General features: G+C 40.2%; 1 protein-coding gene across 12 annotated transcripts in view; it reads right to left on the bottom strand.

The window, feature by feature from the left end:
• The window catches only part of Macrod2 (mono-ADP ribosylhydrolase 2), a 1,997,664-nt gene that overhangs the window by 206,448 nt on the left and 1,772,927 nt on the right, over positions 1-18,289 (bottom strand). For all 12 annotated transcript variants that reach the window (XM_006500246.3, XM_006500249.3, XM_017319283.2 and 9 more), the window contains one exon: positions 9,844-9,925. In XM_006500246.3, coding sequence (XP_006500309.1) covers positions 9,844-9,925 — 82 coding nt within the window. The remainder of the gene's footprint in view (positions 1-9,843; positions 9,926-18,289) is intronic.

Genomic DNA, 18,289 nt, shown 5'->3' with positions numbered 1-18,289 from the left:
GTCTTTCTTTTTTTCTACATTTTTATCTGTATTTTAAAAAATCCTGAGCTACAAAACTATTTGCAGCATATATTTAAAAGAATTGAAGTCTTTAATATACAGACATCTTGTAGACCAACAAGTGAAGGAGGTAATGCCAATAAAAATATATAGGATATAATCGTACTTTTTGTACAAGAAAATTGGAAATCTAAAACTGGGGAGATGGCTCAGTGGGTAAAAGTACTTTTCATACAGCCTATGTTTGGTCTCTGCAACCTATATGAAGATAGGAGAAACAAAGCTAACTCCATAAAGGCCTCCTGACCTTCATGCATCTTCCATGTTACGTGCATGTATAAACACACACATGTATGCATGAGTGTGTGTGTCCGAGTGCACACAGGCACACACACACACACACACACACACACACACACACACACACACACGAAAATTAGAAATAAGTAACTGAAAATGAATAAATCAAAGGGATAATAAAAATGTAGTTTCCCTTATTTAATATAGAAAAATGATAACATAAAAACACAAGACTATGCTCCACTGAGAAGAGCAGGGGGAAAGAGAGTTCTCATTGGCTGCTCATGGAAATGTAAAGTAGGTTGTGTAACAGTAGGCATGGCTGTTTATAGTTTTATCTGTAGAAATGGAAATCCCTGCAGTTGTGTAATGCATGGCATTTATCTATAGGGCTGCAAACACAGTGAGCAATTTGAGAACTCCCAGCAAAAGTGTCTAAGTGTTGAATACATTTTGAAAGTACAATTTCACTTTTTAAAAATACTGAAAATAAGGGAGAGTGTGAATATTTATCCATAAAGATGGTACCCTTCAGTGGCAAATACAAAATGGGTTGCAAAAATAATCCCATTTTTGGGACAAGGCTTTGAGTAAACTTTGGGTCCGGTAAAATAAAATAATTAAAAAATATATGATGACAAGAAAAAATGCTCATTATCTGTGTTGAGTGACAGCAAGGACAGAATAAATCAGAATTTCTGGTTGTATACATTTTGTATTTCTAAGGACCAGGAGGATACAACATACGATTGCTTTCTGGATTACTGGTTAGAAACGAGTGTGTATTTTCTTTTTGCTTGTTATGCTTTTTAAGTAAAAATATGTATGATTTTTGTGTTAAGAAGGTGTATTTCCTTAGAACAATGTTCACAGAAGTTAAACTATGTATTTTACATTTTTATTAAGATGCAAACAAATATATAAATGTATATATTTTAAAATCTGTGATCCTTGGTCTACACACCTGTCTGAGAAACTGTTTACAATGCTCTCCTTGCATTGGCTTTGGCCTTATTCATTCTTGCATTTGGCAAGTCTGAAAGCCAGAAAGTTATACCACATGTACAAAGCCACAGATCTGAGATTTTACCAGCTATTTCTCCTGGTGACAAGCCCAACAGCTTTTGCCCATATGCCACAGACGTTTGACTCCCTGGAAATGGTCACTAGACCTTGATTATGTTTCTCTGAAACTGCTACCCTGATATCAATTCGGCCTTCAAGTCTCTGTCTTCTAAACATTAGATTGTCAAGGAAAAAGAAAGAAAGCCTTACTGGCTCGTGTCAGATGCATTTCATTGTTGTGCTTGGAAAATTGATCAGAAAGAGGACAGGTGAAGACCCAGTGTAACTGGAGGGACGCCACTTATTGGGGGCAGAAAAGTAACTTCAGGATTGCTATGGGGAGAAGCATTGTACAGTAAGAAGGCTTGAGGTGAGTGACTCTGCCTCCTCGCCTGAGGTTTTACAGCTTCTGTCTGCTGCCATCCCTGTGAAGACAGGTGCTGTATCTGTGACACTGGACTGATGTCAGAAGTCCAGCTTTCATGTCACGGGCAAAACTAAACCTTTTGTTGTTTGTTTGTTTGTTTGTTTAAGAGTGGGTCTTATGTAAGCCAAGCTTGCCTCAGTCTTGTGATACTTCTGTCTCATTGTCCTGAATCCTGGGATTAGAGGACTTGCAGCTTAATTCCTGTTTCGTGTGGGTGCTTCTCTATTTACGATGGGTTACGTTCTGATGGCCTCATTACAAATTGGAAGAATTTCTAGTTAAAATGCATTTAACAAATCTACCCTACTAGACATCATAACTTGGCCATGTAGTTCACTCTGGAACATCAGTAATGTCCACTCAGCATGGCAGAGCTGATCAGCTGTTGATGCTCGATGCCATTGCTCAACATGATAAGAAGAGGACAGCATCAGAATTAAAAACTTGAAGTAAAAGTTCTATTAAATGCATGGATTTTTTTCTTTTTACCTGCATAAAGTCAAAATGTTGAACAAAGATAGATGGAAACCGTCTACATAAAATCTATTATGCTTCTACTTAACTGAAGGATGTCTATTCCTAATTGCTAATTTTGAGAAGGTTGTGCACACACCTGTAAAAGTAACTTTTATTTGCTGTAATAATCATTGTCTCCAAGGCTTCCTGCCTCTGTCTGTTAACCTAGACCTAGACATGGAAGCCTCTAGACTTTACAATCTTATCTCCATTTAGAATGTTTTCCTTCTCTTGAGATTTGCTGCTGAATAAGCTTACCCTTTCTTACTCTTTTTGAACTCTAACTGGCTGGTTCAACTCAACTGTTCTGGTTCAAACTCCTCTCCAAGCTGACTGACTCAATCTAGCTTCTATCTCGGCCTCTCCTGAATTGCTCTGCTTGGTCTGTCACTATGTTCTATTCCTTCACAGTCTCTGGTTTGTTCTGTGTTCACCATGTCTAGATTGTTCTCCCCTTTCAACCTTTCTCTCTATAACTATTCCAGTAAAACTTCCTCCTTCCTCTCTCTGTGCCACAAGTAGTTTTCCTTCCCTCTCTTTTCATGTGAGAGTTGGGCATATCTTATTCTGTCTAATCTTTTTCTCTGATTCATCACTTTGCCTGCTACTCAATTAGACATCACTTTCAAACATAGGGGCTTCCTTCTACAAACTAACGTTACCTTCATTGTTTGAGATTAAAGGTGTGTACTACCGGAGTGCCTGTTCCTCCAGCCAGAGATGTTAAAGGGTTAAGCCACAACTAGAAAGAATACTTTTAAGTAAATCTTGGGGTTTACAGTGTGATCAAATATTCTGAAACACATGCCTTTCAGAGATTCAGAAACTGGAAGCAATCTTCCTGCTTGGCTTCACCTTTTTTTCTAATCCCCAGGCCACTTGACCTCTCTGTTGCTTATAAAACACTAGATTTTTCTTTTCTGCTCCAGTTCACACCCTTCATGAACTTTGCCCCCAACAAACCCCTACTCATAGCCAGTTTGCCTTCAATTCCTGATGACCATGAGCACACAGCTATCATACTCGATGCCCTGCTACCACCAAGTTCCAAGTGTTCATACCACTCTTGCATCTTCAAACCTAAGACCTGTGTGTGTGTGTGTGTGTGTGTGTGTGTGTGTGTGTGTGTATGACAGCAAATGGAAAGAACTTAATCCATCTAGACACAGGCATCCGAGAAAGGCATCAGCAAGCAGACCCCTCTGAAATAAAACCGATGCAAAGGTAAAGATACTTGACATCCTGATTGAGAAGAGGGGCGATTGCAGTAGGCAGAGCTCTTAAGCCTTAGCACATCTGGACTCTGTATGCTGTTCCAAGGAGCTGCTCTGCACACCTTAGATTTAGGATTATGTGGAGGCTCTGCCCACCAGACAACAGTAGTCTTTCTTCTCTCACATTTATGAAAGACAGAATTATCTCAAGATGCCCCTCTAGGACAAAAATCATCCATGGCTGGAAATCACTGCAGTTAATGAATGTAGGCCTTTCCTAACTAGGGCACCTGGGGTAGGTCTCAAGGTCTGAACATCAGGACTCATTGACAAAGTTATAAAAATTTCAATTATGTATTGTTATATGAGAAAAATTAGCAACCTTAAGTTCTTTGGTAAGACTTGCACTTGACAAAATTTGACTTCCATTTCTCCACCAGAAACTCTCTTCTTTCCTCTTCGAGTTAATGGAAAGTATACACGATAAATTCTACACATTTGAAAATATGAACCTTTCATATAAAGAACAAAGAGATTCTGAGCTGAGTCACAGAAAGATTATTTGCTTTAGGCCATATAACATTGCACTGTAACTATAAATTATTTGCAACGGAAGTGTATGATAATTCCATAAAGCTGCCATATTCTGCTTCCAAATAATACCTCTGGAAGGAAAAAGTCAACTGTGCTTCACCTCACAGCAAGAACTCAAATTGTTATGGAAATCTTTGCAGAGTTCTCTTCTTTGCAATTTCCTTACATTTTTCTGATAGACACAGTCATGGGCTCAGTTATGTTCCCTCTAACATTTGATTAAATGTCTCATACCCTGTACCTTTGAATGAGGTACTGGTAAATTCAGTTTATTTTTGGACATAGAGCTTTAAAAGTGGAATTAAGTAAAGTGATGTCATTAGAGTGAGGACCTTTTCTAAAGTGGCCAGTTTCCTTATACAAAGAGAAAGACCAATCACAACCACTCAAAGGGAAGGCCATATGAAGACAGGGGTGGATATATGACCGTGAACATTCCCATGAGGCCTCAGAACATGCTACCCCTGCCATCATCCTGATCTTCAACTTCCAGACTCCAGCAAGGTGATAACACACACCCTGTTGGTCAAACCATTCACTCTATGATGCCTCATTTCTGCAGATGATGTATCTTCTCCATTGTCAGCCTGGGAGAGCATTTGTTTCCCCTTTGCTTCTTGCCTGCCATGTTGTCTGATGATCTAGAGATAGGTAGACTATGAGATCGCTGATGAAATACCATCTTGACTCATTAGGAACGTTTCCATGAGTGCATTTATGGATATTGGAAGAGAAGCATGGTGGCTTTCAGAAGCAACGGGCAACAAGCTATTTAAGGATGGGGCTTCCTTAGTGTTCTGAACACATCCTGTCAAGAGACCACAGACTTCTCTGCCTATGCTGTGGAGAGGACTTGCCTATTACCACTTGGGCAGTGACAGATGCTGGTCTCAGCTTGAAATATATTGCTGCCTCCCAGCTGCACGCCACAGTTTATTCAAGTATGGCTCATTTTCTAGAACTAAAAAGGAGAGTGTCAGGTAATAAAATATAGAAACTGACTTGCTATTCGTTCTCAGGCCTGCCATGAGCTGTCTGAAATACCACCGTGTGCCATCACCTTTGGCTTACTTAAAACCCATACTCCAATGTGGGTGTTCGCTATTTGTTTCGTTGTTCCTTAGCCTACAGACCCCAAACCAAGCATACCTCACAGCTGCTGGTCCAGGTCAAACTGAAGGGTCCACAACAAAGTCTCATAAATCATTTTCCCTTTCATGAATGCTCCCTTGAAAAAAGCAAACCCACCAACTGCCTGAGAATGCCCAAGGGACCCCAAGCAAAGCCTAGTCCTACCTCCTGTCTACTTCTCCCACTCCATGGTCATCTGAGAGGAGGGGACCTTAATTGAGAAAATGCCTCTAGAAGAACAGGCTGAGAGCAAAGCCTGTGTGGTATTTTCTAGATTAGTGATCAATGTGGGAGGGCTCAGACCACTATGGGTGTGGGCACCCCTTGGCTGGTAGTCCTGGGTTCTATAAGAAAGCAAGCTGAGCAAGCCATGATGAGCAAGTCGGTAAGCAGCAACCTGCCCTCATGGGCTCTGTGTTAGCTTGTTAACATTAGGTTCCCGCTCAGTTTGAGCTCTTGCTTCAACCTCCCTCAGTGAACAATGATTTGGGATATGTAAGCCAAGTTAGCCCCTTTCTCCCCAAGTTACTTTTGGTTACAGTGTTTCATCACAACAAAAATAACTCTAAGATAATAACCACGCATCTGCTCCCCGAGATCCCCGCTGTCCAAGCATCTTTCTCTCTACCCACAACCCTTCTGTTCTTGAGCATAGCATAGTCCTCTTGTTTCTTATATTTTGATTTCATCCCTTGCTATACCTTACCATATACACAGAGGTTATCTCAGATTAGGGTCCCTCTAAATGCTGACGAACTGAGAAAGTGAGATGGGTGAAGGTGCTTGCAGCCAAATCTGATGACCTGAGTTTAATTCCTGCTTGGACCCACGTGGTAGAGACAATTGACTGCTGAAAGTTGTTCTCTGACCTCCATATGTGTGTGTGTGTATTTGTGTGTGTGTACTTACACACAGAAAACAAGTAAATACACAATTTAAGAGAGATAAACCTCAAGAATACCTTAAATGAAATCATTGCAATAAAAATCACAATAATCAGAATTAATATGGTAGCTATATTTTGAGAACTTAACCATGAAAATTAACTGATCAGACCACATAAAGGAATGGTGTCTTGTTGAAAACAGATTCCCTACATTATTCCTACAGTGAATATTATAACTTTGACCCTATGCTGAAGCCCTGGCTGGGGAGAAGATAGTCTATGTCGGTGCTTCTCAGCCTTGGTATGACCCCTTAACAATTCCCCATGATGTGCTAACCTCCAACCACAAAATTATTTTGTTGTTGCTTCATAATTTTGCTACTGTTTTAAATCACAAGTATCTGATACATAGGATATGTTATATGCAACCACTGTGAGGGTAGTTTGCACCCCCCTCAAAGGGTTATGACACACAGACTGAGAACCACTGGTCTAAGAAGAGACACTTGTATCTTACCCCATTGGCTATCAGACTGCCACATTTGTTTGTTTGTCTATTTGTCTATTTATTTATTTATTTACTCGCTTTCAAAGTGAATATGCTTGACAGACATAACAGGGATTGGAACTCAAAGTTGACTTCCAAAGAAAAGGTACAAAGGCTGCTCACTATAGATTCAATTAATGGACCAAAGAATTCTGCCAGGCCCAGAACATGTGGGGTTATTATACCTCATCCCCAAATCCTTGTTTTGTTGTTCTAATTCATTTTCTTACGAAAGTAGGGGATTGTTTAGACCCCATTTTTCATAGTGTAGAAAAGAAAGAATGGAGGAAACCTGGTGTGCAGGTCTCCTTCCTCCAGTATAAGACAGAATAGCCTGCTTCATAATTAAACTGACATGGTTCTAACCTCTGTCTTGGGACTTTCTATAGAGTTTAAGATGTCCCCAGGCACAAAGAGAAGGACATTGTACTTTTTTACCCCCACCCCAGGCCATCTTGGCCAAACTATGGACAAATTCATTTTTCTTTGCCAATTTCTGTTTTCTAATTTAATTGGAAAGCAGGAAAATTGACAGTAGGGTTTTGGTCCTAAGTGTCCTGTAAGAATGGAGGCCACCAGTGCTGCTTGTTCAGTGTGCTGCTTCTGACTTTAACTTGCATTGGTTTCTTCTGCTTCTTGTCTCTGATTTCTGGCTGTAGACTATCTAACCTTGAGATCAAGTTATCCCTAAGCAAAGTAGTTTGTTTTCATATGAATTTGACATTTGTGAGCTATTATTATCTTTATGTTGGGAAAGGTAAAAACTCTAGTTAGACATAGTCTAGGAAATATATATGGCAAGCTAGGAAAAATCATATTCTAATCAAAGATGATATGGTTATGAATAAAGCATAAATTCAAATGAATGACAGATAACATATACCATTTATATCAGCAGTCACATATTCCATTAGACATAGTCTTTATTACACACTTTAAACCTAGGATTTAAGTGTCTGATGCTGCAACATTGTATAAATATGCTGGGATTATTGGAGATTTGACAGTTAGTGTGAAGTGTATTTACTATTATAATCATGGGTGATAGATTGTATATGCTTAGCCCAGGGAGTGGCACTATTGGGAGGTTTAACCATGTTGGAGTAGATGGGTCACTATGGGCATGGGATTTAAATCTCTTGCCCTAGCTGCCTGGAAGCCAGTCTTCTGGCAGCCTTCAGATGAAGATGTAGAACTCTCAGTTCTTCCTGTACCATACCTGCCTGGATGACAATGAACTGAACCTCTGAACATGTAAGCCAGCCCCAATTAAGTGTTGTCCTTATAAGAGTTGCCCTGATCATGGTGTCTGTTTGCAGTGGTAAAACCCTAACTAAGGTATCATTCAATGGAAATAATTTCATGAACATAGTGTGCTTTGAAATACTAATGTGAAACTGAGAATGATTTTATTATTCTTTTATTGTGGAAATACTAAGATGAGTTTGTAGATTCATATAAAGCAGCAATGTTTCAAATGATAATTTATTTACACAATTGTTAATAAACTTTAGACCCCTAAGCCTATCTCACTTTTTAAAATTTGCAGTGAGTTATCTGTGCCCTGTGCTTTTGTAAATATCTTCAGACTGATGAGACATTAAAGTGACTATGATATCATTATTTCTAAACATCGTGAAGAGTCTAAAGTTAGCTCATAAGCTGATACTCACTAGACATGAGAATATTTATATTACATAGACCACAAAATTAATAGTTTTTTCATAATGAACAATTGTTTTAAAGAATAGTCAGAAAGACAATCACCACTGAATTCACTCAGGTCCTAATGAAAATTAGGAGAAAACACAAAAAGAAGATTGAAACAGAAAAGAAGTTTCCAGGATATGATGAGAAGCATTTATTAAACTGATCTCATCTTGGCAACTGCTTATTAAATAGGAATTAGTGCCTTGTGCTATAAAGTATTGAGATACTGAAGATGTAAAAAAAAAAAAAAGTAAAAAAAGAGAGAGAAAGGAGAAGAAAGGGCAGGAGAGTTTAGAGCCGCAATAAGCCTGTATCAGAGGGGAGTCCAAGGAATTTGTATCACATTTTAGTAAAGAAAATCCTTTCTAGGCCTAAGTGAATATTCTTTATTAGATTTGCCAATTGTAACCTTAGGGTAAGGACTGAAGAACTTGGTATATCTAGAGCATCCTCAGAGAGGAGACACTGTCTTTGCTTTTATTTTAACCACTACTTGCTTCAGCCACCTAAGTCCTCCTGGAACAATTGGTGGGACCTGCTCTCTCTCTTGTTGGCTGTGAAGGTCAGCTTTAGAAGAATGGGCAGCAATACCCTTTATTCTCTCCTCCTCACCCACCATAGTCACTGCTCATGGCCAGAAACACCTCCTCAAATGGAGATAGAAACAAATAAAAAGAGCAAACAATCCAAAACTCAGCCACTAACACTGCCCACAGAAGCTTGAAATCTCCTACAAGCAATTCGTAACATGGCTAAAGAAAGCACTCCAGGCACCATGACCATAAAAGTAACAAGGCATTAAACAAGCCACAGACTAACAGAGGGAGGATGGGAAAAAATATTCAAATTGCCAACTAATGGCACATTCAATCCTAAATCCATTACTCAAGGTTCTTTAGCAAGCCCTAGGCCTCCCTGGCATTGTAGAGTGTGAAAGGCTGTGAATGACAGCCGTTCTCAGGTTGCCCTAGAAAGGACCATGCAATCCCTGCAGTTCAAGGAGAGAGAATTAGGTAGAATGAGAATGAAATACAAGAAGGTCTGAATTCTGACTACAAATATAAATGGGTTTTCTACAATTTTTAACCAAAAGTGAATTGCTGTATGCATGCAGCCTGGAAGCCTTATAGGGGAGGGAGGGCTAGATTAAGCAATTTGGGACAAGAGGAGTGCATTCTAGGAACCATTTGGTCCAATTCTCAGTTGATGTAAAGAATGGAGTCTGAAAAGGATGTGCTGACTTACCTCAGAGGACAGGATGACCTCATGGGGTGGGGGAAGTAAGGGCCGGGAATCCTTATCACTTCCTGCAATTCTTGGAAACTATGACACGAGTTGACGACAAACATGAGAATCACCGAACAGTTCTGAGAATGGCCATCGGAACACCAGGGAAAGGAGGTCCCACCCCATCTATGCCTTAATTTCAAAGAGAACAAATAGGTTTACTCACCAACAGGGAAAAACTCGTTCATTTTCTTTTTGTAGATTTTGAAGTCAACTTCTAGGAAGACACAGAAGATGATTCGATCCACCTAGAGGCAAATAACAAGCACTTGAAGTGGAAGGAAATATGGCAAATGCTTACTGACCAAGCAAACTTTTAAAACACATAAAGACCAGTGTGAAATCTTTGTATAGCATTTTGGAGAAGTCTTAATTGCATCATAGGATCAGGTCATATTTAAAGATGTGTGTGTGTCTGTGTGTGTGCACTTGTGTGTGAGTTATATGTGAGCGTGCACCTGAGTGTATAATGAAGCCACTGTGTGCTTCAGTGGAAAGATGCTACATAAACAAGACATAGTAAATGACAGCAAGCCACATTGCAGCAAGCTGTAAATAATGCAAGGTTCTGACAGGATACTTAGACTTTATGTTCTCTAGGACAGCCAGAAGAGAACCAGACAAACACATGACAGTAAAGTGTGCCAGGAAACAAAGAGCATTTTGTCCTAATCTTGTTAGACAAATACAGTCATCAAATCTGTACTCTTCGAATATGGCCTAAAAAGAATCAATGAGTTTATTTTATTTTATTTTATTTTACTTTATTTTATTTTATTAGACATTTCCTTTATTTACATTTCAAATGTATCCCGAAAGTTCCCTACCCCCCACCCCGCCCTGCTCACGTACCCGCCCACCCCCACTTCTTGGCCCTGGCATTCCTCTATACTGAGGCATATAAAGTTTGCAAGACCTAGGGGCCTCTCTTCCCAATGATGGCCAACTAGGCCATCTTCTGCTACATAGGCAGCTAGAGACACGAGTGTACTGGTTAGTTCATATTGTTGTTCCACCTATAGGGTTGCAGACCCCTTCAGCTCCTTGGGTGCTTTCTCTAGCTCCCAATGAGTTTAATTTACACAAAGTCTTTTGCTTTTAGGCCAATATATACCCCCTCCCAGCCCCACAAAAAAACTCAGCAGAAATAAAATGCTAGTTGACAGTAGTAACACAAGGACAATGAACACTTAATTTGGTAGGCATTGCTGGGTAAGTGTCACCACAGAAGTAAAAAGTGTGCACAGTCTCCTTTCTGTCTGTCTTGAGAGAGCATCGGCACACATGGGTTTCTTTGAAATAGGTGAGCTTAATGTGTCAAAGACAGAGGAGAAATGAACTACATGCTGTAGCTCACCTATATCTCAGACTAACTCAGAAACTCAATGTTGTGTCTGGAATATAAATACCCCTTTATTACCTTACTTTAACAATGGGACATAAAGTTTAAAACCACTCTATCTAGGTTCAAGTGACAGTTGAGTAAAACATCAAAGTATCTCTTGTGGGATTCAGGGAGAGATGGGGTGAGCATGAAGTGGGACAAGAAAGAACCCAAATAGATGTTAGCCACCTAACACTTCTCCCTTTCTCCACTGAGGAAGGCAGACCTGCCACTCACTGTGACAGTTTCCAGTAACCGAGAAGCTCCAGTGTGAGAGACATGGCAGCTGGGTCACCTGACATTGTGAAAAGATATGAGATATGAGAGTTCAGAGCCTTGCCTTCCTAATCCATTCATAAGTCTCTACCTTATCAAGGCTCAACTGCCTCCTGGCCTGTCGCTGAGATTCCATCCCTTTGGGAACAAACAAGCTATCCTCCAGGTGCCTCAGGAACTCCATTACAAAACACACAAGCTCAGCCTCTGACCATAAAAATAGAAAGACAGGGTTCACATGAGTAGATTTCTTTTTTCCTGTTTTCACATTTGAGTCAGATGTCTGGTTCTATCTCTATATCATTAGCTCTGCCTATATACACAGAAAGTATAGATTCCACATCGAATCATTTTTCCAGGTGAACTATAATTTTAGTTGAGAGAGAGAGAGAGAGAGAGAGAGAGAGAGAGAGAGAGAGAGAGAGAGAGAGAGAGAAATCTTTGCATGTCCACACTCCTTACAACATGTTTCTATCCAGTGGCTGAAGCCAAAAACCATAATGTTGAATGACAGAAATGTGTTGCTGAAGGGCAGACTCTATAAAACTGCCTCTGCATCATTTTAAAAACATAAAGATACAATGCTGTAGGGACTTATCTATGAGTACTATCCAAATAATCAGTTGCAAGGACATCAGGTTAAGCTTTGGGTTCTTTTTTAAGCAACACAAACATGAGAAGAAAGAAAGAAAGAAAGAAAGAAAGAAAGAAAGAAAGAAAGAAAGAAAGAAAGAAAGAGAAATAAAGAAACCCAAACCGAAAAAAAAAAAAAAAAAAAAACAACCCTTGTACTCAACCAACCAGAAGCTGCCACCTAACCCGGTTCCTCAGTGGACTGATTCATTAAGGCACCTGCCCCACTATGGAGTAAACCTCATTTTGCCTTGCATCCATGTCCACCCTACAAAAACCTCCTCATGCTCTCTGGCTGGTGGCCAGCAATGCCTGCAGTCTGCCCAACCTGTGAAATGCTGCTCTTCAGAGTACCTGCACTGCCACTGCCTGGCTTCTCTTTCATCTGTCCTAACATATAGAAACAGAGGAATAGCAAGCATGTCATTTCTGCAAAGGGATGAGATTTGGATCATTAATAATTTATTGATTAGAAAGTAATGAGATTTAAGACAATATGACACAGCTGGGAGCTGTTAACTGTGGGGGTATGTAGAAAAATAATTTTCTCTATTTTTCTTATGTTTGAAACATTTCACAATTACAGACCCTGAAGTTGATATGACTCTATCCTGTTTCCCTAGTCAGACTCAGTTTTCTAGCTGTGTCAGACCATTTGGAGTTTCCTGAACGCCAAAGTTATTCTTGAGCGCCAATGAGCATTCACTGTTTTTCCTTTATGCTTCGCATGGTCATAGTGCTTCCAAATCACCCAGTGGTGGTACAAGCTTAAAATAAAAAAAAAATTTTGATTTACAGAAAACCTAGTGTAATTGAGTCAAGCAATCGTGTGTCCTATCACAGCAAATCAGGTGATGTTTTTTTATCTTTTGTGTCCCTTATGTGTGTGTGTGCAAACACGTGAGGGAGCGTGAGTGAGTATGTGTGTTCCCACGCCAGGGCCTCTTTTAGCAGCAAGACTATTTTCTGCTAGTAACTCCAAATACTGTTCAGTCCATATTCCGACTGTCCAAATATTGCAAGGGATTATAATCTACTTCTAGCACATTAGGCTTGATGACCATGGGAATGGTCCAAAATTCACCAGCCCAGTTCATTTTCCCCCAGAAAACAAATGTTGAAGATGAAACACTTTAATTTTAAAGTAATTGAGTGCTCTAGCTAACTGTTCTTACTCACAGGCGTTAACACTGAAAACAGCCTGACAGCAAATTGAATCTAAGCAATATTTCCATTCATTAGATACTGATTACATATTTTGTATACCCTTGTGCACATACATATTCTCTGGGGATGATATTGGATAAGGGCCCACTTAATTGATAAACTGTTCTAAAAGTCATTCCACTACTGATAATTCTTCATCTCATGGTTCTCTTTATATTGTGAGATGGTGCAATTCTTCTCACTGAGGAGTGGGGTCTAAACTTGCATCTCTTATGTCTGGGAGGCCCGCGGCCATGAAGAACTGATGTTAAGTTGTTTTTGTTGAGTGAGAGGAAGCCAATTCTATTCTGTATAGTACTCTTGGGAGGATAGGTCCCTATACAACCTTCATGTCTTTAAGAAGCAGCAAGAGCATGTGGAGAACCCACATGTAGCTATTCTGGCCACAGCTCCAGCTGGAAGGGGGTGGCCTTTCCATGATTTCAGCTCCAGGCATTTGAGCCAGCTGATGCACATGGAGCAGAGAATAGCCACTCCTGCTACAAACTCATTGCAAATTCATAAGCAAAATCGTAGAAATATGTAACTTCAGACTGGACATCTTCCCAGCTTCTCCTGGCACCACTTTTTTTTTGAGTCTTGGCTTTTACAGCCTTTTGGTACCTTACATCTGTGGAAAAGGGGAGAGGAAGGACAGAGGAAGTTTAGGTGCTACAAGGCTGAGAGACTAGGAATCTGGCTCATACAAAGGAGGGAAGCCTTGCATAGTCCATTCTAATCCTGGATGAATTTTGAGAGAACTTTCTACAACCCAGCATGACATTACTTTCTTTTCTTAAAGCCACTGGACAATTTCATAAAATGATGGCTCTTGAGAGACCACTCATTTATTCATCTGCTATTAAGAGAGTTGCCTTCAGTTTGCAGGGCTTAGCCTGCACTCTGCACCACTCTGCACCACTCCCTATCTATGAAACAAGAGTTCAGAAATTGAGTGGTCTTTTCCTAGTGTCAGAAAAATAATTGATGCTAAAATTTCAGTGCTTCTAACTTCAAATCCTGAATTATTATTTGATGTTGCCTAGAAGGAAACCTATGCCACTGAGTTTCTAGGCCTACCCCTAGATATGCATCATCTCTCTATGCATCAGTTTTCCACCTGTATCATAAAAGGACTGAAGGATCAATGTCCTCTGTCTACTTCATAGCTGTTTTGTACTGTGTGGATTCAGTAAACCAGACAGGCCTATACTTCTGTGAATGGTTCTTGGTTGGGGCTGCCCATGGGGACAGTTCCTTGGGACTTGTAGGACAGAAGTACAACCACAGCTTTCACCACAAAGGTGTGCCTAGAGCTCCACGCAGGCTGTGCTGTGTTCTTGAGGAATGTTTGATGAGGAACAACTGGGGGGCTTCCACAGCTTCTATTGGTCTCTGCCATAGGTTCTGTGAATCTCGGGTTTCACACAGATGCATCCTGAGTCATTTTGTAGCATGTTGAAGTTGGGGTATCAAAGTGATAAGGCAGGTAAGTCCACATGTCACTCTGAGTTTTCATCATGGCTTCCAGGCTGTCTTGATTCTCTCCCGTTTTGTATTCAGCTTTTAGCATAAAACATTTCTGGACTACATACCTACTAACACAAGCCTCAGTTAGGACCTCTCTTCTGACCTGGAAGCATTCCCCTCTGGACACACATTTCCCACTCTGCCAGCATTAGATATGATGCTGATAGTTTATAAAAGAAAAATCTTTACTTCCTATAAAACTCAGAATTGTGCTTCTCTGGTTAAACTCCAATTGATATAGTCTTTGTATCAGTTCAGTGAGCATTATATCACCAGGAGAAACTCAGTGAAGCACAAAAAATAACAATGTTCGTTTTCAGAGATGTGTAACCTACCTGTCAAGGAGATTTAATTCCTAATTATTTCCTTCAAATAAATGTCTGTGTGTCCTAGCCTAGTAGGTCTTTTTGGTGAACTTCCAAACATGCGTTTCTACTCTTCTGTACCTAATTTCACATGTTTAAAATGATTTACTTTGTATTAATAATTGATCAGTAAATCCCATGTGATGTACAGTCAAAAGCACAAAAGGCAATGGCTAACCTGCTCTGGAATTTACCACTTGACCTAGTCTTCATGATACTGTAAATAAGCATCATACAAAGAACTAGGTGACACTCATCATTGTCTCATGAGTTCATGGCATAGGTCCTCACCTACAATGTGTAGCTTCATATGTATTTGCAAGGTTCATGACTCAGCAAATACACTTGACCAAGATGAGGGTATGTATCAGATATATTTCAAAAGAAAAAAGAAAAGCATAGTAAACAGGTAGATTCCCTGTTATATTTTCAAGAAAGCCTTAAAGTGACTTGTAGTGGAAGGGGGCAGTGTAATGTCATTTTCTCTTGTGATACTGAGCCCCATGTAGCTCAGGGCTGGGTTTTTCACATGGGGTACTCCATGTGTTCATAATAGCAGTGGTGATACATGAACAGGGATTCAAATATGATGGCTCTTCAAGATGAAAATATAATATTACATATTGGCGAGTATGTATGTTAACAAGGACTTTCACAAGCAGCTTTGAGGAATAAAAATGAGCACAAGCACTTTGAAAAGTTTTTGACAATAACACATACTAAATTAGGTAAATATACACATATACCATTCAGTCCTAGGTGTACACTCAGCTGATACGTTCACCAGAAGCAGCACAACACAATGTTCACCATTACTATTTTATTATCTCCAATGTGGTAACTGCTTAAATGGTCATAAATGTATAAACATATGGGTATGGCGTCACATGATGGAATATTACAAACCAGTGTAAATAACAAAGTTTACAGGCATATTTAAAATACAGGGGAAAGGCACAATGCTGCATACAACCCATCAAAAGCAGGATATATTAGACAGTTCCATTTCTATGATATCCAAGGGTGTTTAGAAGCAGATTAAGTCAGCTGTGCTGTTAGATGTCATCAGAGCAATTATCCCAAAGTGTGTGCTGTTGGAAGGCATGCTATAGAACATCTCATATCCTTTAGAACACCTCACATCCTTCTGCTGTTTTAATTTGGATGTTGGTTCCCTGGACACACTGTCCAGTTTGTAAAAAATTTATCAACTCGTGAACTCAGGAACTGTGTGTAAGCTACACTTCAATAAGACTTTTTTTTTTCCTAAAGGTTGAAAGCCTATGCTGCAGTTGTCTTGGTCAACAATCAAAAATCTATTTTCATTGACTTAGAGGTCAAAATAGTCCTTTAAAGGCTGACCTTTGAAAGGCAATCGCTCCATATATTTCCACTGATGCCGACTGATGCCAACTGCTGCTCACCCATCAAGGCATGCAGGAGTAAAGATATATTTCCTTCACCAAGATATCCATTAATCCACAGTGGGGGGTTTCATGCCCCATAAACATGATGACAAAAGTCCTATTAATCTTTTTCAGTATCACATCCACTGTTGTTGAGGAGGTTACACAGGGAGGCATGCTGGGAGTATCTGGAGCTGACCTCCATTTTTCACACCAGCAGTCATAGGACAGCTGACATAGCCAAGATTAGCCTGTATTCAGCAAGATTGGGAGAATGGAATGCATTGAACTCCTCGAGTGAGGCTAGGGATTTGCCTCCAAGCCCACCTTTCTAGCTGACAGCAGAAGTCTCTTCCTCACCCTTAAAGTTATTGAACAGATAGCCATTGGCTAGCAGAGGCTACCTGTAACTCCTACCCATGGATGTAGACATGGGTGCTTTCTTCTTCCTGGGCTAGCAGGAATGTCTCCAGGATATTTCTCATCTATCCTCCACACTCGAGAGTCCTGTTTAGAAACTCCATCTGGTTAGAGTGGGCTGGAGAGATGGCTCTTGTTGTACAAGCCTGATAACTCAAGATGGTTACCTGGAGCACATAAAGGCAGAAGTAAACTAATAAGGCAGAGTTGCCTTTTATTCCTACAGGCACAGTGGTGTGGCCCAACCATGTCTAATGGGAACAGAGAATGTCCTATAGCCAGCACAGCTGCGTGACAAAGAGCTGGCAAGCTGCAGTGAGAGCGTCCACTTTTGATCTTGGTCTCCACCTGTTGCATGGGGCTTTTAATATTTGTACAACCTGGGGATATTGGATTGACGGGAATTTTCTTATGAAACATTTATGCCATCTCTGGGGACTACTGCTTCTAGGCCTTCCTAGGAAAGTCCTGAGCATGTACCCTGCCTGCATTTAGGTAGATATCCTTATCTGGCCTACTTGATGGTCTTCCTTAAGCCGGAGGTTGTGACTCATATAATGACACCAGAGATCTCCTAATGAGACTCTGACTGGACAAGATTTTTATTCCATCTGCCACTGTACTTACTCAGGAATAAGATAATCAGAACAAAGTAACCTTAAAAAGGTAAAGAAGATTTGGTGGGCTAGAGGAGTTGGCAGCAGATCAGATTAAAAGCCTCTTCTTACTATACACTTTGACCATTAAGAGTTAACAACACACTGGGACATGACAATCTGCTCGGGCAGGCTTGGAGATTTTCTTTCTGTGCAAGGGCTACCAGACTGAGTTCGGGCTGTGATGCTTTGGAAAAATATGCCTCTGGATTCTTAAAAGTTGGGTTGTGGGGTTGATGAGAGAAAATGATTGTAAAACATAACTGTTCTGTAACTGTTTATTAATGACGACTAAAATTATAACAAGAGAAGTTAAAACTCACGTCTAGGGACAAAGTGATATGATCTGTGTTTTGGAACAACATGAATCTATCCTTGCCTACTGAGTTCTGTGTAAATAAAGAAGCACTCCGACTGCCAGTCAGTCGGGATGCATGATTCTTCTGAACCTCCTGTCTGACTCACTCCTCTCTTGCTGAACTCAGTATCTCCTCTAAAAGACGTAGCTATTGATGCGGCTGGCTCCTTCCACTGACACACATATTGTATATGTACATGCGAGTGTGTGTATACACACACACACACATTAAATAAAGTTAGCAAAGGACCCACCTAATTAGGTCAGGCCCAGTAGGACAACCTCTCTTTAATTAAGTCATTGATTAAACGCCTTAGTCATAGCTGTGACAATCACTTTTCTTAATCAAGGGCATTACTGAATCATTTTGTTTGCCAT

This window comes from Mus musculus, chromosome 2 (genome assembly GCF_000001635.26).
Source record: "Mus musculus strain C57BL/6J chromosome 2, GRCm38.p6 C57BL/6J".
Taxonomy (NCBI): domain Eukaryota; kingdom Metazoa; phylum Chordata; class Mammalia; order Rodentia; family Muridae; genus Mus; species Mus musculus.
Note: the sequence above shows the minus strand (reverse complement) of the source record. Positions and strands in the feature narration are given on the sequence as shown.